The sequence below is a fragment of the Phycodurus eques genome, chromosome 23 (assembly GCF_024500275.1).
Source record: "Phycodurus eques isolate BA_2022a chromosome 23, UOR_Pequ_1.1, whole genome shotgun sequence".
Lineage (NCBI taxonomy): Eukaryota > Metazoa > Chordata > Actinopteri > Syngnathiformes > Syngnathidae > Phycodurus > Phycodurus eques.
The window spans coordinates 3,230,429-3,253,835 of record NC_084547.1 but is presented as its reverse complement, the minus strand read 5'-3'; the positions used below and the strand labels follow the sequence as shown (position 1 = coordinate 3,253,835).

General features: G+C 46.0%; 3 protein-coding genes across 5 annotated transcripts; 2 read left to right on the top strand and 1 right to left on the bottom strand.

Annotated features, from left to right (window-relative positions):
• Nucleotides 1-1,069: 1,069 nt before the first annotated feature.
• On the bottom strand, nt 1,070-4,126 carry snx15 (sorting nexin 15). The gene is made up of 7 exons (XM_061669232.1): nt 3,948-4,126; nt 3,458-3,614; nt 3,272-3,387; nt 2,882-3,140; nt 2,122-2,286; nt 1,715-1,909; nt 1,070-1,442 (listed from the first exon to the last, which is right to left on the bottom strand). The coding sequence occupies exons 1-7, from the start codon at nt 4,044-4,046 to the stop codon at nt 1,327-1,329; spliced, it is 1,107 nt and encodes a 368-aa protein (XP_061525216.1). The 5' UTR covers nt 4,047-4,126; the 3' UTR covers nt 1,070-1,326.
• A 2,578-nt stretch (nt 4,127-6,704) lies between these two features.
• Nucleotides 6,705-13,908, top strand: slc3a2a (solute carrier family 3 member 2a). 3 transcript variants are annotated; one of them, XM_061668980.1, is made up of 12 exons: nt 6,730-6,744; nt 6,821-6,961; nt 7,630-7,818; nt 8,301-8,485; nt 9,066-9,239; nt 9,979-10,073; nt 10,153-10,292; nt 10,911-11,020; nt 11,110-11,309; nt 11,871-11,951; nt 12,030-12,249; nt 12,568-13,908. In XM_061668980.1, exons 3-12 carry the CDS (start codon nt 7,637-7,639, stop codon nt 12,705-12,707), a joined length of 1,527 nt encoding a protein of 508 aa, XP_061524964.1. In that variant the 5' UTR covers nt 6,730-6,744; nt 6,821-6,961; nt 7,630-7,636; the 3' UTR covers nt 12,708-13,908. The 3 variants fall into 3 exon arrangements, with proteins under 3 accessions (XP_061524965.1, XP_061524963.1, XP_061524964.1); XM_061668981.1 differs by having other exon boundaries at nt 6,705-6,918; XM_061668979.1 differs by having other exon boundaries at nt 6,705-6,961.
• A 2,379-nt stretch (nt 13,909-16,287) lies between these two features.
• LOC133397732 (uncharacterized) lies at nt 16,288-22,641 on the top strand. Its single transcript, XM_061668978.1, has 11 exons — nt 16,288-16,850; nt 17,930-18,834; nt 18,969-19,075; nt 19,160-19,332; nt 19,818-19,957; nt 20,020-20,123; nt 20,199-20,259; nt 20,713-20,801; nt 21,194-21,331; nt 21,925-22,001; nt 22,094-22,641. The coding sequence occupies exons 1-11, from the start codon at nt 16,642-16,644 to the stop codon at nt 22,389-22,391; spliced, it is 2,301 nt and encodes a 766-aa protein (XP_061524962.1). The 5' UTR covers nt 16,288-16,641; the 3' UTR covers nt 22,392-22,641.
• Nucleotides 22,642-23,407: the final 766 nt, after the last annotated feature.

The following is a 23,407-nucleotide window of genomic DNA, read 5'->3' as shown; positions in this document are numbered from 1 at the left end:
ACGCTGTTTTAATTGTACTTGTATTTGGGCCTTTCTTTCCTTCTTCTCTGTTTTAAATGTTTCTAAGCTGTTTTTGTTTTCTTTGTTTTTAAATGCTTTTAATCATACAAAGCACATTGAGTTACCCTGTGTATGAAATGCGCTATATCAATACATTTGCTTTGCTTTGCCTCCAAAAAGCCGACTAATGCACAAGCGCCTCGTAAAGCGGGGGTCAAAGATCGGCAAAGCAGTTTTGCAACACACACACACACGGTGAATTAGCTTGCATACAGAGTTGCACATAACAGCTACCCCCCCCCCCCCCCCCCTCCAGTCATAGATGCACACGTAATGCACCATGCATGGCACTAAATTATGCACACACGCACATCCCCTCTTTTGATCCCTTGTGATAACACACATACACACACACACACACACGTGCACGGCCGTAAGCTATTATGCTCTCAGGCTGGAGTGTTTTGATGGTATAATCGCAGTGACCAGTGAGGAGAAAAAGACGGATGGAAAAAAAAAAAGGGGGGGATGGTGAGAAAGAAAAAGCGAAGCGTGCCGACAATCAGCATGCTAATGTCATACCTCCTCCATTTCATCCATCCGTCCATCCCCCCCCCCCCTTCCATCTCTTTTGTCTGTCCACGTTCTCGCACCGCACAGGTGGAGTGGCGCAAAGCGAGGGATGCGTAGCGAGAAGAGGAAAATGTAACAGGATGGCGCGGCGTTATCTCCCACTTTCATCCCTCCGTCCTCTCTAGAATGCTAAAAACAAAGTGTGCCGGGGGAGAGAATACAGAGGACGAGGGAGGGTCACTTTTTCCATCCCTTCAACAATAAATGGATGATCTCTGCTTATCCTCTAATCGCCCCCCCCGTTATCTCCCACTCCTCTGCTTTTGTCGGCTCTCCATCTGTCTGTCCTTCCACTCGTCGTCCATCATCCCTCGCTCCTCTCCGGGGAGGCTGTACGTCATGAATATGGTCCCTCTGCTTCCTCCCACTCAATCAAAACATTTGTCCTCCTCCTAACTTCAACTTGGAACACCCAAAAAATAACCTGTCTGCGACATCAATCAAAACTATTTATTAATACAACAGTGCAAATTACTCCGTACACACACATCCAACGAGAAATTATAGTAAAAGGACATTTTGGGTGAATTAAAGATGTTATCAACAGTCTGTAGTGAGCGTTTACAGTGTATTTGTGAATGTTTTGGTCCAAACCAGCCAGTAACCACCATGAAAATGTTTTTACAAGGTCGGTCCTGAGGATTTAGAAATTGTTATTATTATTATTATTTTTTTTTATACGATTTCTGTTCCTCATCGGCCCTCCGCATGGGCGGGCGAGCTTCGTCCGTCCAGCAACTTCTCCGCATGCTCCAGATACTGCGCGATCCGTCGCTTGACCGACTCCTTTCGTGCTGGATCCGGATCGTCTGGAAACAAGAATTCACAATTGAGAGGAGAATACCCCAAACCAAGTTTTCTTGGTCCTCGTGGGAAAATGCTTTTGCCTTGCCCATCCTTTTACTGCCTGAACTCCATAAATCACGGCTTAGCTGCAGTCCAAACTGTCTACCAAGAGAGGGCGCTACCACATTATGTCATGGTCATAGGGAGCATTATTTGCATTGCATATGCCTCACAACTGTTCACCACTCGTTCGGTGCGCTCCCCCGTTTACTCGCATTCCTTGCTTTCGCCTCACCTTTCACTCCAGTGATGAGTATGTCAACCACCGTCCTGTATCCGCAAATGGCGGCGCTCACTTCTCCCGCCGTCTCCCTCGCCGCGGCAGACGTCAGCTCGGCGGTCGCTTGCTTCAAATACGCCGCCTCGTTTTCCGGGCTCCTCGTAGGCAACCGCAACAACTCGGAATGGCTGCCGCAGGATTCACATCCGTCTGGAACAGATGGAGAAGTGAGTGAGTGAGAAAGGACGAGTGGCGTCAGTCACTGGATCGTTCCTATTTTCAATTGGCAATTGAAAAAAAAAAGGGAGTGATTGTTGTGTTATTTATTTTTTTTTTTTATTTAACACACACACACACAAGCCCTAAAATATCCCATTTTTCAAATGTTTATTTTCGGCTCTGGGTCCTTGATTTGTGTTCACCTCGCTTATAGCAGGGATCAAAGACGGCCAGGTCGTCGTCGGACAGCGAAGGCCGAGCGTCCTCCTTCGGTGGCGAGGCGCAGCACCCTTCCGGCGCCGCCGCGAAAAGTGACTCAAACTCCTCCTGAGACGCTTGCGATGCGCTCGTTCCGGGCGGAGACGTGACTGGAGGTTATGACGTCACAAAGAAGAGTTGATGAGCTACTGGATGACCTCTCCACTTGTAATAAAGTACAGCAAGATGTTCTCACGAGAAATAAAATACATTCACTCGGTAAGATTTTGCATTTTTTGCAGTGCATATCATTTTTTTAAATCGTTAAAACCCCTCCCACAAGCTTTTAACACGTTTAAACTCATTATAACACAAATCAAACTTTTAAAAAATATTTTTTTGAATAGTATTCCAAAGTGCCTGTTCCGTGTCTAACTCGCTCCTACAGTTCTCCAAATCCACTTCAAGCTGCTTATTTAGTCACTCCCAGTTGGAGTCCGCTGAGCTAACAGAGCAAAACGCCATAGACGGGCTAACGAATAGCGTCGGTCTTGCAGAAGTAGCTGCACGGTCACAATAAATTAATTTATGATGCACAAACTGCCTAAATTATTTTTATGACTGTATGTAGACTACAGTGTAAAGTACAATATTATTGTGTGTTATTTACCTTATTAAAAAAAAGAGATCATCACTTTATAATGTTAAAAAAAACAAAAATTTTAAAATCTACGATATAGAGAGGACCCCAAAGACGAGCCGTACCTCTGTCGTCCGGCGCGACGTCTCCCCCACCTTCTTCCCCCATCTCGCTGTAGGCCTCAGCCGCCACCTCAGGCTCTCCCACGTCAATCCCCAGGTTGGTGCCCAGGTCCTGGGGCAAAGTGGGCGCCTCCCTGCCCGCCTCCTCCTCTGCGGGCTCGCAGTCCGAGGCGCTGCGCTCGGGCAGGGGGATGAGAGGAGGAGGCAGGATCCCGGTGGAGGACGCAGGCGAGGGATCCAGAGGCCTCGTGACATCTCCGCCCTGAGGAGGGCAAAATAAAGGTGGGAAAAGCTCATTTCTAAGTGTCTACTTTTATACTTTTACTTAAGTACGGAATAGTACTTTTGACATCTCTGCTCATATCTCCAGGAACACATCAATGCAGGCGTTACCCTGAAGAAGTCCTTGAGCTGCGGGCTGTTGTAGAGCGCGGGTATGCTCGTCGAGAAGACCAGCGTGGCTTCTGCAGCTTTCCTCCTCTCCTCGATCACGGCCTCATCGAACCTTCCTGAAAAGAGAAAAGCGCGAGTTAAAAGGGGGGCGCGGGGGAAACGTGACGACGCGTCCGCTCGTCGTACCGAAGACTTGCGCTCGTGGAAACGGCGGGAATTCCTCCTGTTTCCGGAACAGGTTCCTGTGCGTGAAGGCCAGCTCGCCGTGGAGCTTCTTCAGCTCCGAGTACCTCCTCCACACCACCACCTCCTTCACGTCCTCCGGGCAACGCTTGGACACAAACTACAAGGCAAAAGGTATCAAATCCATTTTGAGTTTGAACGTGCATTTGTCACATTTGAGCGGGGGGTTTGCATTTGCCAAGGGAAAGTCAAAGCCCTGTTAAACTATGGACAAATGATTCCCTTTGATTTTGACTGAAGGCATTTCCAAAGCACTCCTCGTGAATAAATCACAAGATCACTGGTAAAAATAACTTTGCAACAGACTTCATCACATCCTGAGGAAAGATGCTACTTAGTCTTCGTCGCACAGCTTACTATGACGTCACAACAAATAGCTGAGTGCTACTCATGAGTCATTACAAAGTAGTTTTGCCCGATGACCATAACTGACCCTTGCCGTCACTTTGTACTCCGTGTGTCCTTTCTCGTGCGTGCGTATGTCGGTGACGCTAAAGAAGCGGTAGTATTCTTCTTTTGCTTTCCGTGACATATCGGTTCTTGGCGAGAAATACAACAAAAACAACGCGTTTGGACGCAGAGCGCGAGAGCACCTCCGCCTCCCGACTCACTTCCGGGTTACGTGTACGTACGTGCGCGCTTGCGTGATGACGTGAACAAAACACAATTGAAATATTTGTCGTATTCTCATTATTAATTGTATTTGTTTACAGTTTTAATGTATGCCTCGAGATAATGTGTAATCAAATGAAAGGATATGATATAAAATGACGTTACTAACAATGTATTGATAAATTACTTTGTAATTAGCTTTTATGCTGGACATTTTTTTGTATATGTATTTATTTGTTTTTATTGCATTTATTTGTATCTGCCTTTTTTCTTCTTTTTTTTGCTGTTTTAGTCAGCTGTTTGCAACCAGGTCTGCATTGCAAATCAGAATCGTTTCCTCAGTTGCCTTAATTGGATAAATAAAGGTTAATTTAAAAAAAACATCCTTGTACATCACTTTGTAAGAAGTATGGTCGATCGATTTATGTTAATAAAATAAGAATAAATTTAAGTACAGTTGAACTTGCAGTGAACAACAAAACCACTTGATGGCGGTAGAGGTCAGATTTATGTACATACAGCGCTCCGGTGAAACTGTAATAACACAAAAGATCCACCGGGGGGCGCTTAAAGCACCACTAGTATTTATTGTCACGTTCCTTTCAGTACATCAAAAGGGGATTTATTTTTTTTGGGTCCCAAAGCAGATGAAAAAGAACATTTGGGGCCTCATCCTGTTTCAGACAATACAATGAAGCAAACAACAAACACACTGGGGAAGTCAACGTGTGGGTGCGTGTATTTCACTTGTGTCGCAGACATATAAAAAAAACATTGCCAGTTTATTGTGTCGGACGATTCTTCACGAAACACCGTCATTACTTTTATATATGTCAATAAAAGCAAAACGACGATAATGGCTCATGAGTGATGGGGGGGAAAAAACGACATAAGCGGAGGATGGTTTCGATCCATTGACCTCTGGGTTGTGGGCCCAGCACACTTCCGCTGCATCACTCTGCTCATACGCAAACATGCTGGTCAGTTTTTCTTTTTTTTATATACTAAATATATACAGCGTGTTCATAATGGGTTACACCATATCCGGTAGTTATCAGTGAACCGCCATAAAGCAAAAACATGCCTCATCGTAACCTGACTGACTTTCCCTGTTTTTATGCCATGAAAGTCATAAACGAGTGTCTTGCGGATTTGCAGGCAACGCACGTTGCAAGGCAAGTTCAACTGTGCTCCAGTGTGATCTGTGACAATTGCTTTGAATGCAGAACCCTCGAAAGGCAGGCTAGTCTAAACTGGTCTTCGTGCGTGTGCGCGCGTGTGTGTGTGTCTGTCTGTGTGTGTGTGTGTGTATGTGAGAACCTCCAGCAAAATAAACTCCCTCAGAGGGATCAGGCAGGAATTTCAAGTGAGGCCCTGCATGTGTGCGCTCACGTGCATCCGCCTGGCCCCACGCTCACTCCCGACGTCGTCTTTGAAAGCATATTTTTCGTTATTGTGAACCGATTCAAAGCGTTATGCTGAAAAAAAAAAACAATTGAGCCAGAAATTGTAACGCATCCTAAACTCCAAAACATGTTTCCGCCGCCTGTCCTTCCTCCCCCCCCCCTCTCTGCTTGTTTCCTGGTTGCTCTCTTCTCATCCCCCCCACACACACACATACACGCACACACACAAAAAAAAATCATGTGAAAGAAGACAAGACTGAGAAAAACCAGTTTTTGTGCAAGGGTCGCTGTGTGCGAGGTCAACGGCTCTGTTACAAGCAACGCTGCCAAGCGCAAACACACATCGGATGTCTGTTAAAAAACAGCAACAGGTGGTGCATGTGTTCGATTTCTCCCGCGGAGGGTGGGGGGGGGGGGGGGGGGGTTTGTCCAAGTCACATGCGTCTGATGTTAATTTTGATTCAACATCACGTTTCTATTACGAGCAATAAAGCTTGAGGCCCACCACTCTCGAAGCGAATGAGATTATTTTGCAAAGTTGCAGTCGATGAATCGGTGACACCAGTGATTTTGGAGCAAATTTCGACAGACAGGCGAAAAGACACGTATTGTAGCTAGCTGTTGCAATTAGCGGGAGTCCATGCAGAGGACTTCAGACTCGTCCGTCTGTTGCCGTTGGAGCAGGGAAATGTCGTTCAATCATGGCTCCGAGTGGAAAAATAAAATGGCGCGAAACGTCGATACGGGGGCGGTAAAGTCGATTCATCGACACGAGTCAACGACACAACCCATATGACATATCCATTCCGCGGGAGCTTTTTCGCAGAACTCCGCTTGAGTCAGTGTGGACAGTTATCTTAGTTATCGTTGCCTGCATCATGTTTCCAGTAAAAGCACTGCTTTTAAAATCAATCAAAACAGTCACACACAAAGTGAATGTATGCTAAAATACGCGTGAGGATGTGTTGTGTGTGCAATGATTTAATCAGAAGCTGAATGAAGCATTGCATCACAAGTTGTCGACGAAAGCGGTTCAACAGCTTTTTTTTTTTCTTTTCATTTGTATTCTTAGCGCAATCATTCCAAGCAGGCCTGTTTTTCTGGATTTGCTTTTTTTTTTTTTTTTTTTTTTTTTTTTAATATTTTTTTTTTTTTTTGCTTGCAAAGAACAAACGAGTACAGGGAATGACCGATGCGCCGTATTCGTTTGAGGTCATATTTTTGATGATATACGATGGGGAAAAAAAACAAAAAAACCTTTAAGGCGTCGTCTGAAATTGTTTTCTAGGAAGAGAGCGTCACGCAGGAGGAGGAGGGCTTACTCAGCTCCATAAACATGCTGAGCTGCTTTTCTGATCAGATTACAAGGCACTGACTGGAAAAAAGGTTTGTTCGAGTACAGCTGCGGATCATAATTTACACCACACAGGTAAAGGCGAGCGTTTTATGAACTGTTTTGACGAACAAAGAGTCGAAACGAGCATGTGCCGTTGCTGGCGATGACGTAGTTGGTTTCGTCATCTTTTAGTAACGTGTAAAAAGTACGATAAAGAAATGTTGTATATCGACGAAATTGATTCTGGATAAAAAGTCGCGTTGACCGGTCGGTTATAGATTAAAAACGAACGTTTTTATTTATTTATTTTTAAAGTCAATCTTTAGCTTGTTAGCATGCTAGCTTGGAACTCGGCATCGTGCAACGTTCACGGACAATTACATCAGACAACGTTGAGCAACAAGCGTTATATGTTAGTCTATTCTTAGTTCATTAGAAGTAATAAATGCTTAAAATAATAGCTACAAGTAACGCCATGTCTGGTATGAAATGTGTTGTGCATTTAAAAAACACATTTGCTCATAAAGTGGATATATAGACCTTTTGAAATGCAACTTCAAAGGCCATTGAAGTGGATTTAGTTTTTAAATGTTCAAAACGCAATACTTGGCCGAAAGCCATTAAAGTTGGTTTTGAACATTTCAAACAACAACTCATATTTCATTTCTGGTCCCATCTCAAGTCAGGTTTTGTCCACTGTGACCTTAAAGTGAAGGAAATTTTACCCCCCCAACCCCAACCCCTACCCCTTTGGACCATAGAACAAAGATGAACGACATGAAGGATGTGGAGCTCAATGAGCTGGACCCTGAGAAGCAGCCCATGACGGGCGACGGGCAGACTGTCAGCGGGGAGAAGAATGGCAGCATCAAGGTGAAGGTTCCCGAGGAAGAAGTTGCGTTCACGGGCCTGTCCAAAGAAGAACTCATGAAGGTTGCTGGTACTCCGGGGTAAGAGCTGCTTATCAGTTTACAGTAAACCCTCAGCGGTACGTTCCAGACCAACCCACCATCGGTGAAAGTCTGCCATATTGCGAGTTCATATAAACCAATTAAAACACATTTAAACTCAACGATTCCTTATTGCCTGTTTTCATTAGAGGCAAAAGGTGCTTGCTTCCACCTGTTTACTTGTCACTCTCATTGGAAGGTTACTGTAGAACTAACATAATAAAAGTCAATTCAACATTGCATATTTAATAATGTCTAACCGAACCGTATAATTTCGTATAAACAAAGGCCGCTAAGCCTAACAAATTATTTGGAACAACATTGACAAGGCAAACGTAAATTAGCATAGATCACACACAGAGCAGCAATACGTAGAAAACAGATGATACAATAATACTCACAGGTATATATTATATGCGTGCTTGGCCTTACTTCCTTTTTTTTTTTTTTTTTTTTTTTTTTTTTTTTTTTTTATAAAAAAGATGGGTGAGGACCCGCTGGGTGCTGCTCATCCTCTTCTGGCTGGGCTGGGTGGGCATGCTGGCCGGAGCCATCGCCATCATCGTCAAGGCGCCGCGCTGCAAACCCATCCCGGACATGAATTGGTGGAACGAGGGACCTCTGTACCAGATCGCCGACGCCGAGGCTTTTGCCGATGGACTCGCGGGTACCGTATACAATCATTTGCTCAGTGACATGTTACAGTAAGATCGCTGGGTGCCAGTTTTAACCTCCTCAAAATAGCAAAAACGTATCAGGAGATGAGGCTCAAGTTGTCCAAGCCTGGCTTCTTACCAAACTGCTGACACGTCGAGCGTCTAAAGGTCTAAACGAGCACTAAAACCTCTGAGTCATTTCTTTGGTATCATGTGCTCTGATATCAGCTGAAGGTTAAGTCACTCAGTAGTTTTGTGTGTGTGTGTGCGCGTGCGTGTGTGTGTGCGTGCGTGTGTGGCCAGCAGCTAGTCTGTTAAACTTCTGCAATTTTACAGCTTCAGCAAGGCTCAGCGCTTTAGTTTCCAGACTAGAGGATCCTTTATTATTGTGCTGCAGGAGGGAGGTGCAGCTTGCCAGCAGGTCTTTGGCAGGAGTCCAACCACCGCCACGCACGACTTGTTCCCCCATAAAGGAACTTTTTGTGCTCACACGGGCCGCCAGACGGGATGGCGGCGTTGTTCACATGTTCTTGCCTTGTATAAACACCAGCGACCTTCTCATCCCACAAACCTTTCACTCTCCTCATGCAGGCGTTGAGAAAAAGCTGGACAACATCAACCAGCTGAAGGTGAAAGGTCTGGTTCTCGGCCCTTTTCACACCGTGCAGGCGGACCAACGGAACACCCTCAACCTGAAGGAGATCGACCCGACTCGGGGGAGTGAGGAGGACCTGCTCGCTGTGCTGGATAAGGCCCACAAGAAGGGTGGGTGTTAACTTGAATAACAACGCGGTAAACCACTACTAGTTCCGACATGTCTTTATGTCCCCAGAGTGTTCTGTAAATTGACTGTCTGTTGTACTAGAGCGGCTCCACAACTACCGGAGACAAATTCCTTGTGTGTTTTGGACATACTTGGCAAATAAAGATGATTCTGATAACTCATCAGAGATGGGGGGTGGGGGGGGCTGGCTAAGCCCCGCCGTGAATAGCGACATACCGCGAGTACTTGACGTCTCCCTTAAAAATGTTTCGAATTGGCTATAGTAACAGCTTAAGCTGTAAATGTCCTACACAATTTGATCCCAAATCACTTGACATATCTTTTAAATCTTATCTGACAGCATTACCCGTTTAAAAAAGTTCTTGCCGCAAATTACCCGTTTCCTGTTAGCCAGGGCCTTGGCGCCATCATGTGGCATTCTAGGGCGCTACAGAAAGAACCTCGAGAAAAGAACGCTGAGGATAGCTTCCACAGGGGGGGGGGGGGAAAGCAAATGGGTACGTTTGTGACTAGCGAACCACGAATAGGCGGGTGTTCACTGTATTTAATTCACAAAAGAAGACCGATTAGGATAGTATATGACAGGCGAGTAAAGTGGTATTAGGTCTCGTAGTATCGGAGGGGTTTTATGAGTACGGGCGTACAGCGTCGGCACTGCCGTGGGTGTCGGCGCGTCCCCGAATTCCATTTGAATTTGAGCGCATTCCCTTTTGATCTCAGGTGTTTCTGTGGTGCTCGACTTGACTCCAAACTATCTGGGAGCTTCTCCGTGGTTCAGCAGCAGTGACCTCAACGATGTGATGGACAGTGTCCAGGTGGGACTCCCGGTTATGTACTCGACAACAACCGAACTCCTCTTGCTGTTTTATCGCCGACTAAAATCCGTCTTGTCAGGCCGCGGCGGAGCACTGGTTCGGATTGGGCGTGGACGGCATCAAGATCCCCGACCTGGGCACGGTCGCCAAATCTGTGGACTTGTCCCGGCTGATGGCTGTGGTTAAGGGGAATGACACCGAGGATGACGCCAAGAAAAAGTAACGGCGCTACATATACAGTAGCGCCTTGAGATATGAATGACCCGACTTAAGGGTTATTTCAAGATGCGAGCTGTCGTGAGGCCGGTTTTCATTTGCTTTGCTTTGACTTGAGAGCGACATTTTGAGATGTGAGCGCTGTTCGTTGGCAGTGAGCGTAACAGTTTGGCAAGTAGTTGCACAATTCTCGAAAAAAAAAAAGAGGCTTCAAGGGATTTAAGGCCACGCCCAGTTGCTTTAATAAACATCAAACAAAGAACGCTACATGCTGGGTACTTCAAACAACACAGCTTTGGCTGCAAGTCATTTTATTTCGCATAATGGGAACAAACAATGCAAAACACCGTTGACAGACCTTAAACAGCGGTTATTTGAGCACAAGGGGTGGCGCAACACATGTAGACAGAAAATATAACAATTCTTGGAGGCGTATTTTCTTTTCTGGGGTGGGGGGAAACCCGACTAATATTACTGCAGCTAGCTCCGTGTATAGCCATCCGTATTTCTGTATTCTACTGTATACTATGGATGTAGTGCATTATTATTATTTCAGGACATTGTATAGTGGTGGGGAGTGATTCATTTCTGCGGTGGCTGAACTGGATCTGACTTTTCCAGGATGCTGATGGGTGTGACGGAAGGTGTTTCGGCCGTGGAGCTCTCCCCGCTGCTCAACACCTCCGGCGCTGATCTGGTGCTGTCCGACCTGCTCGGCGCCAAACTTGGAGGTAGGCAGGCGGCGAGCGCTCACGCCCGCCACCTCTGCCCAGTTCTTTTTTTTGGTGACGTGCGGCGTGTTTCAATGTCATTGTTAAAGGTGCGGAGCGCATACACGCCTTGGACACGCTGCACTCCCAGCAGAGGGGCGTGGCCTGGGGTCTCGGCGCCACCCAGCGGGAGCAGCTGTCCAAACGGGCCACGTCTCGGGCTCTGATCCGCCTCTACCAGCTGCTGCTCTTCACCGTGCCCGGAACGCCCGTGTTTAGCTATGGTGACGAGATTGGCCTAAAGATGGAGGTAAGGCCATTTGGGATTTGCTTTTTGATTTTGTGGAAGAGCTTTTAATTGTTCTGCCTGTTGCTGAGATAGCTGGATAGATGAACAAAAATATATTTGGAACTTAGACAAAATAATTTACCCCGGAAGTTAACCTGGTTGGGAATCACTACTCAGGAGAGCCCACGAATGTTTCTGGGATACAGTTTTGCCCTTTCCACACGCTATAAACACATTTCAACTTATTAAAACAAACGTTTTGAAGTCGCCCTCGGCTTTTAGTCGCTGCCGGTTGAAGTTGAAACTGGACCCTTAAAAGATTGGTCAACATTACACATTTAAACACCAAAGGATTCAACAAAACAATGTAATTTTGGAACCCTGCTCGCTTAATGCTAACATGCAATGTGGAAAGCCGTAGGTAGGCTAATGGCAATTAGCATAGATCTTATGGTAATATAAAGCTTCAAACAACTGCCACTACAGAAAAAAATCTGCAATGAAGCAGGGGCGCAAACGAGTCTCTGCGATTTAGCGGGGAACACTGGAAGTCTTAACCGTGTGTATTTGCTTCCTCATTAGGGTGAAAAGTTTCCCAAAATGATTTGGGACCTGGAGAAGGACGCCAAAGCCGACGGAGCCGCCGTCAACGAGACGACAGAGGTCAGCGCGTGAAGAAGCGGGGTCTTTGGAAATTTGGACGTTTTGGTTTTCAGTCTCGCTCCATTCTGCCGCACGCAGGCCGAGCGCGAGGAATACGTCGCCGTGAGGAAGTGGTTCAAATCCCTCAGTGACCTGCGGGGCAAAGAGCGCTCCCTCCTCCACGGAGAGTACTATCCTCTCCAGTCCTCCGCCTCCTCGCTCGCTTTCCTGCGCCTGTGGGACCAGAGCGAAAGATTCGTCACGGCGGTCAACTGGGGCGAGGCGTCGGAGACGCTACAGCTCAAGCTGGTGCCGACAGGCAAGTCCCGCCCCCTTATTCTCACATTTCAAGTCCCTCGCAAATGAAGATATGCCTCCTCAATTTGACACAGCACAGAGAAGAGTGTTGTGAACAATCCTGCCAAATTTGAATGATTAAAATTGCCCAGTATATAAAACGAAGCTTCAAAATCGTGACAAATCTAGCAGCGCTCTCGTCTCTCGAATGCGCCGAAACCCCGACGGAGGAATGCCGCTGGGCTTGTTCACGCCGCGACGACGAGGCGCTCTAAAGCGCCCACGGCGGCCCGAAGCCGTCGCAGATACACGGTCTTTAACAACATTTTTGTTTCCGCAGACGGAGTCGAGTTGCCAACATCTGCTACGGTCAAGTTGTCCACTGATCCAGAAATGGAGGCAGAGTCCACAGTCGACCTGGACAAAATCACCCTGGGACCCGGACAAGGTGTCCTCTTGCAGTTCCCTTACAGAGGCTAAAGATGGCGCCAAGTTGCAGGAAAGTCACCAGTAGATAGAGTTTAGTTTTTTTTTTTAGATGTCAGGTGGCTTGTTCAAAAGATGCAGATTGTTTGTTTTGGCACATTTCTCACAACTAAATTTGGTGAATGAAAACCGTCATTGTCCAATGGCCAGTCCACTTGCAATTTTTTGCAAATTGTTTGATTTTTGGTTACCTTTCAGACCTGTTTTCAGTGAATAAGCAGATTGTTTATAAAATATTTGACATTCCATTCTTTTTTTTTTTTTTTTTTAAATTATTTTTTATTTTCTATTTTTTTTCCTGTCCTGTTCGGCTACTCGGTCAAGCAGAATGGAAAATCTGTATCCCCTTTCATGCCGGAGCAGTTTTACTGTTTACTGTGTCACAGTGGAGTTTTTAAGCTTGCGCTGGGGTGTTGTTATTGAGAATTAGACTTGATCAGGCAAACAGAACAAAGTTTCTAGAAGGGAAAAAGAAAGACAAAAGGCAACGCACGAATTGTAAACAGGATGAGAGAAGTAAATCATGACATCATCGACAACAATGAAACGTTACATATGAGTGTTGCATGGGGCTGTCGTGCTCCACCCTGTGAGGGAAGGACAGGACAAGATGGGACAGGACAAGGACAGGAGAAGAAGCATGCACGACAAAGGTCGTGAACCCGGCTGTACAACTGAACTTTAGTGGCATTAATTGTGTGAATTATAAAAGTCTACAGGACAAGAGTATAAGTGAGGGGATACACGTGCGATTTGCATATTCATGAGTTGGTTGTCGCAGTAAGTGCGTGACCCCACACCCAGTGAAAGAGTCCTTGGGGGGGGGGGGTGTGTGTGTGGATGCAAGTGAATTGTCACCATTTTACATGCACAAAGACGGACAGAAGTGTCCTCTAATTGCTGTGGTCTCACTTACAATTGCAGTAAGTGAGACCCACCCATTAGGCCGGACAACCACCGACGACGAGGGCCAGACCCGCAGCACCCCCCCCCTCGAGATTGGGAAGGAGTGAAAAAAAAAAAAGTGATATTCCATTCTTGTTGTTTGGCTATTTTTCTGCAAGCTATTTGGATGTTGTTGGTTTGTCATAAGTAACTTTTATTAGTTTTGTCGTTTGGTCTTCCTCGCACTCACAAAAGAGTTTCTGAAGTCAAGTCTGTTAACCAAAACGAATAAACAAAAGTTCTGTCCTCACTCGCGTCTTGCTTTGTCGTATAACACCTTCAAAGTAACAAAAACGAATGAAACCGAAAATTCAGTACTTGGGAACGAATCCCATCATGTGTTTCTGTTCAAATTCAGAGCGCCGATTGCTGTTGGGACGTCTACTGAAATGTCAGAACGTGTGGAGGAAACTTGTTAATTCAGCGCCGCTGTGGTGTCACAGGGGAAGTTTGAAGATGACTACCGGGAATCAAACCACACATGTCACTTCGGCCGCCTCCGTCAACACTCACGGCTGACTCTCGGTCTGACTCGCTATTTGAATCGAACTCCCAAATGCAACTTCAACTCTCTTCACAAGAAGAGGCAGTTTGGCAAGAGAGTCAACAACTCTCCAAAAAGTTCTGGAGCTGTTTAAAGCCACTCCCAGTTGGAGTTTTCCGTCAAACTAAACAGAAAAAAAGAAGAATTATATGCTATGTATTTAAAAAACAAAAATCATAACGTTGCCTTCAGAATGCCCCCACTAGCTTAAAGCTACCACATTATGGAAACCTCCATAGATGAGCAAACAATAAGCATCGATAATTGCTGTGTTATATAACTCGACATCATTACATTGGAAGACTATTAGCAGTTTTGATTTGCTTTCGCGGGCCACATAAAATGAGATGGCGCGCCGGATCTGGCCCCCCGGCCACCAGTTTGACACCTGTGCTTCCAGGAATGTGCGTTTGAACACAAACAGCGGAGCAACTTATGTAGACCGGCATGCCACAATACCCACAGACGTTCTTTAACCTCTGCAAGAAACAACAAATATGATTGCAGCTTCTCGAGTCCACGGTGAATAAATCGATACGGCACGCCCGATTTGAGGTGCGAGCCGACGAGACGCTAAACTCGGGAGGTTTGAAGTCGTCAGCGCATTCCCGTGTGCGCGTACGACAAGGGAACCGATGGAATGGAATTGCAGCATTCAATCACGATGCACACAGTTTCAAACTTTCCGTTCAATTTGTTTATTTGATTACGACGTTTGTATAAAGTACAATACTATTGACGATGCAAACTAAGCACGACTATTTTACTTTTGTTTCCCCCCCCATACGTTAAAAGTTCAGAGGCGGAAAAAGTACTAGCACCTGTACTTAAAGAAGCACAGGTACATGTTAAAAGTAGAAATATCTATCTATAGATATAGATATACAGCTCTAGTTATCTAACTCTAGTGGCCACGAGCATTTGGAAACCACGTCTCTTCAGGGTAAGCTGTCTGAAAATAATGTGATATTTTGTGTTCTTTTTACGTTTTAAAAGTGTCTCCTCTCTGTGTAGTATGTATTTTAATATATAATTTTTTTTTTTTTGGGCGAATTGCCGAGTGCATTCCATCAATTGTTATCAGTTGATAGCGGTTTGGTTTTGCGGCCTACCACGACTGAAAACAAACTACAAAAAAAAAAGAAAAATACATCATTTGAGTTGACTTCATTGGAACATTCACATCGGTTGCACGTGATTAAAATATGTTCAACTAACATTATTTGATTATTTTGATTGTAAAAAAGGTGGGGCGGGGACTATGTCAGGTTTCACAGCAGCAGTCGGCGACGGACTTTTTGTACTTTTTAATTTTTTTAAATTTTTTCTCGGTATCAGGTTTAGCATCTCGAGTTGACCGTCCACTTTTCAGCCACGAACTTATTGTGACTCCAGCCCTGTAAATTCACGAGTTAAAGTGCAGAGAAGGAGGACAATGTATGCGTTTGTTTGTTCATTATTTGTGAATTGTTATTCAGTGGTTGGCCGACGTTTGTCCACTAGAGGGTGCTGTTTTAGCCCTTTACTGTTGTTGTTAAACGTGTGTGACAAACCTCGTTTAAATGTTTCGGTAGCATTCCAATCTTTGGATAATTCGTTATTTATACCCTATTTATATCCTTTCTACCACTTATTCACTGCGCTGAAATAAAATACAAATAAGAAAACATGCATGAAAACATTGCATGGTTATTTTTTTATTTTAATCTAACACACAACACGAAAAAAAAAAAAGACTGAATGATTTTCCAGAATTCAGTTTTGGGCTATGATGAAAAAATACAAAATGCAACAAAATGGTTATCTTAGGGTCCTACACTTTCCTCCCACATTCCCAAAAAATGCACGTTAAGCCTCGAAATTGTGGCGCGATGTACTGGTGTACCCGCGACCCTACTATTGATTGGATTGACCCTGCTGAAAACTACGTTAACTTGTTTCCCGCCGCATTCTGACCGATTCATCATTGTTTTCGAATACTCCAAGGTGCTTAATGAGGTCAATTGATTGCATCAGATCAGATGAGCGCGCGACACAACAGCCAGCCAGTGGCGGTTCTAGGGTTGGGTGGGGCATGAATTCCCGACCCCCCCCTCCCCCCCCCCACACACACACACACACCCCTGTTGACGATAGAACCGCCACTGCAGCCAGCAAAAGAAAAGAAGAAGAAAGCAAAGGTGGCGAAGTTGGTGTGAAAAAGTGACAAAGGAAGAGAGCGAGATGGAAAGAGTGTGTGTGTGTGTGTGTGTGTTGGGGGGGGGGGGGATATAGAGTTAAACATAGCAGAGAGGAGGGAGATCCGTCAGTGTTTGTTTCCTCAGGATGTGGTTACCGCGACGACGAAAAGGCAGCGCGGCGACATCACGACACCGCGGGTCCCTTCTGACACCTGTCTTCAGTGTGAGGAGTGCGTGTGTGCGTATGAGATAGCGATGCATGCGGTTTGCTGTGCCTGCGCCTGCGCGTCCCCTTTTGCGTTTTCGGCGCGACGCTTGCGTTTGTACTTCTGTGGGCGTTCACAAACCGACAGGTGACGCGCAAAAAGAGGGGCGTTCCGCGCGGAGAAGATGGCGTGAGAGCGGCCGTCAAAGACGAGGCGGCGGAGAATCGGGAGAACCTGCACAACGCGCGAGCGGCCAAAGCGGGTAAAAAAAAAAACAACAACAACATAACGACACATTCAAAAAGTCAAACCTCATTGAATGCGATATTCCTTTGTACTCGTCTCCGCTTTCGGTTCTTTGCGCATATAACATAAATGTCTCCTGAACTTAACGACCGGATAAGTTTTCTTCGACTTTGTTCTTGCTTGTATATTTGATGGGTTTCACATTTTCGTTTCCTTAAAATAGTTGCATACTCACAATTCTGTGAAGTACGTGTGGATTATTTGAATTTTTGAACCCTTTCAGCTTCTTCGTGGCCATTTTTGGTCACACGCTGAGATAGTCTTTACATTTTATTGATTTTTTTTACACTGGATAAAGTTTTTAACGAACACCAGTTCTTTTCCATGAGTAGAACATTTCTTTTTTTTTTTTTTTACTTTTTTACCCTTCGAATTCCAAGTTTGTTTGCACAAATGCGCATATTTAACAACCTAGAAAAATGATTTTTTTTTTTAGATGTTCTCTTAAAGAAGCTTTTTTTTTTTTTTGAAATGGTAAAATCTTTCTACAGTTCTCCACTTCTTAAATTAAAATCTTATCGTTCTTCTTTCCGCTCCCAGACGCTGTGAGGGCTACAACTCACGATTGTTGAAACAAATCGATTAAAAATCATTTCTTAGTTCCTTCGGTTTAACCAGGTGAAGCCGAGAACAGTTTCTCATTCACAGCGCTGACCTGGAGGCGATTGAGCGTTCAGCGTATTTGCCCGAGGACACTCGGACTGCAGACAGGATTCGAGCCGCACACCCTTCGGTCAGCGGACGACCCGCTCCCGAAATATCCGAAATGAGTCCAAAATTTTGTTCTTCAACATTTTGATTCAACACGCTTTCAAATCGGAGACTATTTCCTGTTAAAAGGCTGAAATTCAGAGGATTTTACGATAAACGATGTCTCTAAACGCTCGATCGATCACGCCGAGACAACGAGGCGCTCTAAAGCGACGACGCCAGTGCGAAGCCTCGGTCCACGCGCCGGCTGTCAAGTCGGCCGTCGCTTTTTTTTTTTTCCCCTCCTCACGCGTCCGCTTTTTCTGTTCTTTTCATCTCTCCTAGTTGCGTGAACAACCGCGCAATGGATGACTTTTCGCCCCCTTGGCAATTTTCCGATCCCCATCATCATCCCGGTCAACCCTCCTTCCACCTCCCGCAGAGCGACTTTCAGGTCCCCACGGTCGGGCACCGGCGAGACTCCGTCCAGCAGTGTGAAAGTCAGGAGATGTATTCCACGACATCGTTCCTTTCCGGAGGCCAGCGTGTGAACAGGTTCCACCATGAGGCTTGGCATGACGCGGGGGGGCCTCAGTTTTACAGCGGCCTTGACAGACCGTCCGATGGAAACTGGGAAGCCACCGTGGGCCAGAATTTGAATCAAGCTGTGAGTCAGTGGAGCGAAAGCAGCGGAGATCCCCAAAGTTGGGATTTTGGCTCGAGCAGCGAGAACCCCAGTCCGTCGTCCGAGGCGCCCTGGCTCCGGTCCGGCCCGCTGATCCAAACGGGGGCCACCCAAACTTTACCCTCGCCAAATCTTCCCCAGACGTCGGCCGTGGGCATCCAAAGCGGCCGCCGGGTACTGGACTCATTCCCCGAAGCCTTCCTTTCGCAGCCGAAGAGAAGCTTCCCAGAGGTTATCAGAAAGGATTCTTACGAACCTGTTTGGGGACCGGCGGCCGTCGCGGGAGAGCACTTCGGAGCCGAAAAGTTTTTCCATCCAAACACTTGCTCGACCTCCGCTCCACCGTTGCCGTTCCCTCACCTGGCGTCTTCGGTGCTCAGTCCTCCTCTCGCGCCTTTGCCTCCCTCGTCCCACTCGCCGGCCGTGACGTCCGCCCGCTCGCCCTCGTGGGGCGGAGACGGCGACGGGGCGCTCCGCTTTTTTGCTTCCCAGGTGCCGTCGCTCGGCTCCTACGGGACGATGTGGCCGTTCGCCGCCGGGTCGGCGGGGACCGGCTGCATCGCAGGTAAAAATATAGAAATATATTTCAAAACAATTATAACCTTTGATGGATAACAACTGGCAATAATTTAAGTATTCAGTATTGATTTGATGGTTTTTAGTTTTTCATTTTTATTATTTTTTTTTTTTCCCGCCTAGCCCCGTCGCACCTTGTCCCCTCATCCGGAAACTCCTCTCTCAAATCCCGCAGAGCCCCGCGTCATGACCAACGTCCTCAAGCGGCAGGAGGCGCCGCTCACCGTTGGGTAACCAAGTCACAGCCCGATTCGGCTACAATTTTGGAACCTTTTTATTTTCTCAAAGGGCTAACACACGGCTTCTTGTTGCAGAAGAACCAAATCTACACCGGAACGCCATTTCCCAGCATCCTTCACTCCAGCAAGGGAACGAGAGATCACTACACACCCCGACCCCTCCTCAACCCAGCTCGCCAAGGGACAGGGCTTTACTCGTCCCTCTCAGCCGTCCAGCCAAGACACGAGGACAAATGTGGGGAGGCGGCGTAAGTATACAAATAGACCAGGAGGGGCCAAAAAGGGGCCACACCGGATTCCTTAACACGAACACAAGGGCCAGATTTGTAGGTGAGATAAATGTGTAAACAATGTCAAAACATGGAATAATAATAATAATAATAAGATAGCTTAATGCCAACATAAAATGGGAAACGGACATGGGCTAACAGTTGGCATCTGTGCGGTGTTGTTACCCTTTAAGCAACAGCAGCAGCAACTTCATTCTTTCATTCTTTATTTTTGTCATCCTGGAGTAATTTTTGGATCATTGCTTTCATTTGGAAGGAAACAAACCCAAAAGGAGCGTCTGGAGCTTTCGTACACTTAACATTCATTGCCAACCCTCCCAATTAACCAAGGATATTGGACTTCAAAAGCCGTCAATGGCAGGGAATGAGTTTTAAGTCCACTTGCTAATGCGAACGCTCGGCGGTCCGGATGAAAAACGACGCCTGACCTTCTTTCTCCTCAGATGGGTCAACATCGGCAGCAATTTCCAGGCGGAGCTCCCCGCTCCGTGCGCCACTGAGGCCAGGGAGGAATTGAACTGGGAACAGTTTCTGTGGAAGTCATGGAGGGAGCTGCGGGAGAGTCGTAAGACGCAGGAGCAAGGTGCATACGAATATTCCCAGGTATCCACTACCTTCACTTCATGACACAAAGTGTGTTTTCAGTGGAAAAGCTGCTGTTGATGTGCAACTCCAGTTGCCTACCAGGAGGGGGCAGCAACATCGAGCTGGCGCTGCACGCTCTGCATTCCTGCCAGGCCGACGTCTTGGTAAGCGTCCGGATGTCTTTTGGAGTCGTTCCCGTCTTATCGCATGCGTCTCAACCCGCCCGCTCTCCCGCGCAGGCCACACTGGAGAAGCTACTGCTAACTGGAACGTCACCAACAGGAGACTACCAGTATGCCGGTCAGCTTTACACTCTAATTGCACCTTATGTATACATATGGGTCATTTTCATAGAATTCAATCAATAACGGTAAAGACACGGCGCGCTGAATTTCCTTCTGAAAATCGATTCATTTCACTGACACGAGTATTTCAATTATTGGTCTAAAAAAAATAATCACAATACTTCTGAAGTTTGGCAAGATGTTTTTCCGTCTTTACCGTGAAGTTGCTGCAAAAGATCCGGGGGGACCTGTGAGCTGGAGTGCCAGGATGTGAAACTCACACCATTTTAATTTTTTTATCCACTACTCACAACAAGTGATATTGGGCGTTAAAGCAAGTCATTAGTGAGCGGAGGAGAGCCTGTTTCCCCCTGTGCGCACAAAGGCGGCCTTTGTTTGTCCTGCCACCCTCGCCCCCCCTTTCTGTGCACCCGGCTTACAATTCCTCATTTGTCATCTCCTCGTCCAGGTAGCGACGTTTGGACCGAGAGCGAGAGGAGCGCCTTCAACGGAGTCCTGCACACTCACGGGAAAAACTTTTCGCTCATTCACAAAACGGTATAACGGGGGAGTATACGCACTCATCCGCCGCATATTCGCGGTTGACTGTTCATTGAGTCGGATGGCGCCAAAGTAATAAGGAAAGCGGCGTCAAGGGAGAATGTTTGAGGTGATACATCCCGACTGAGAGACAAGCTTTGTATCTCGGGGGAGGAGCTCATTTGGTCCGGGTTGTTCGTGGAAATTATGGACGATATGCAAACTTCTGGTGCATTTAAGAAAAACAATAATATGATGATCAAGATTAGTTTGAAATGATGTTAATCATGTTTTTAAAAAAAAATTTTTTTTTAAAAATATATTTTAAGGGCACGCATCAATTGCTTGCATTTATTTCTTTATTTTTTTCATCAGTGACTTTGCAGACTTCTTACCTTGATGTGTTGCAGGTGAAAACGAAGACGGTAAGCCAGTGTGTGGAGTTTTATTACCTGAACAATAAACTCCAAGATAAGCAGATAAAACAAACGCAGCAGCAGAATCGGGATGAGAAGGGAGGAGAGTCGGAGCATCGCAAGAGTGTAATTGTGAGTATTTGAGTTGGCTAATTCAGAAAAATCCCAAAAGCCAAGAGCCACTTCGACATTCTTCTACTTTATTTACTTTAAACACGCTGAAACCAATGCATCAAACAATCGCATATCATAGTTATTTTAAGAAAGTGCTCCATCACACTTCTGGTAAAGGTGATTATGCAAATTAGTTTGGGATTTTCCATTATTTTAGGGGTGTTCACAGCCCATGTATCCCACAAGAATAGTTCCAGAGCTAAAACCCGTATTTAGAAAAAAATCAGGAGTCAGCTGGCAATCTTTAAAACAGTATTTACTTGAGGATCCAACTTGTTATTATTATTAGTAGTAGTCGTAGTAGTTGTCGACACCCACACCTCATAGCGTTGTGGACCACATCATGTCAAATGTTACCTTCTGCATATGCCGCGGGCCGCTAAAAAAAGTGGATGGCGGACCGCAAATGGCCCCCGGGCCACAGATTGGACACCACTGAGTTTAAACACTAGGCCATCGATCCGTTCCAGCCTCCCGACCAATAAAACATGAAACGTTTTTGTAATGTGTGCCATCTTGTGTCGAAAAAACCCGTCGTCTGTGCGCCAAAGGAAAAGCAGTCGGGGCCAAAGAAGGCGGGTCCTGCGCCGCCATTGGCTAACTCATTCCCTTGCACGAAGTGCTGCAAGTGAGTCGACTTCAATTTAAATTTTTTTTTTTTTTTTTTTTTTTTAAAAGTCTTTTTCTTGACCGAGTCATCATTTTCTGTGTTTGCGCCAGAATGTTCTACAAGGTCAAGTCCCGCAACGCTCACATGAAAATCCATCGGAAGATTCCAGACACCTGGACCGACAGGCTCAAATCTCAACGTTTGAATTCCATGGTTCCCAGCGTCACTCCTGCTCATTTTGCCCTCAGCGATGCCAGCCTTCGACCACCGCCCACCTACGCTGGCATCCCAGACACTCAAGTAAGCGCCATCGTTGATGTTGGCGGATCAGGACCGCCGTACGTCTCAGCTTTCGACCAATCGTGGCACTCTTTTGACGAGTTGCAAAACGAGGCTCACGTCCCTTAAATCTGTTTTCCTCCAAACGTTGAAATTGGGTAAATTCCTGCAGCACAGTAGATCACAGTCTATCTTTTTCTCACAATGCCGACTCCTGAGATTCAAATTGGACTTGAAGGGTACTTTGTTTCAAAAGCCCTTTTTGTTTGTTTGTTTAAAGTCCTTTTTGTGTGTATTTTTTTATTCTGTTGCCAGTGCTCATTTCACATTGTTTGAATTTGCATTGTAAGGTTTGGGCTTTTTTTCAGAAACTGTTCAGCACATCTTTTCTTTTTTTTTTTTTTTTTTTTGTATTCAGGCCCATTAAACTGTGCCGGTTTTCTCAACGGAATGGCTGCTGAGTGATTATTATCGTCGTACTATACAGCTCCCTTTATCGCCTTATTTATCAGTTTACCTCCACTATCCATTATCTTTTTAGTTGCGTCGGATTTCACAGCATGCCGGCAGTAATTTGATCGCGTATCTAAATGAATGGTCCTTATTATGTCGGCGCTGGGTAAGTACGTCCGCGGGGAATATGTGACCTCGACATAAAAGTCACACACAAAAGCGGCCTTTCACCTATTTAACACATTCACCGCCATTGACGGCTTTAGAAGTAAAATATCCATGTTAACTGGGAAGGCTGCCAGTGAATGAGTTAAATACCCCGATTAAAGTCCAACATGTCGACAGGTCTCTTCCCCCCCATCTTCTCAATTCACCATTTTTGTGTGTCACTAGTATCCGAGGCCACCCTGGGCCCAGCGAAAAGAATTGTTATAAATATCCAGACAAACTTAACATTGTCTGCATGTGATTCACCAACTCTAATTATCTCTCAGTTTCTTTTGGGCTTGTTGTAGTGGGAAAAAAAGAAAAAAAAGTCAAATCAGGAACGGGTGGAAAGAAGGAGTAAAACTTGGGACAACAACAATGTGCCGGGAGGTGGGCGTGGGGGTTGCGCCAGCGATTGCACAACCGCATCCCAACAGCGCGGGTCGGTCGGCTTTAATTACGAGATAGACGGAGAAAAGCAAGCA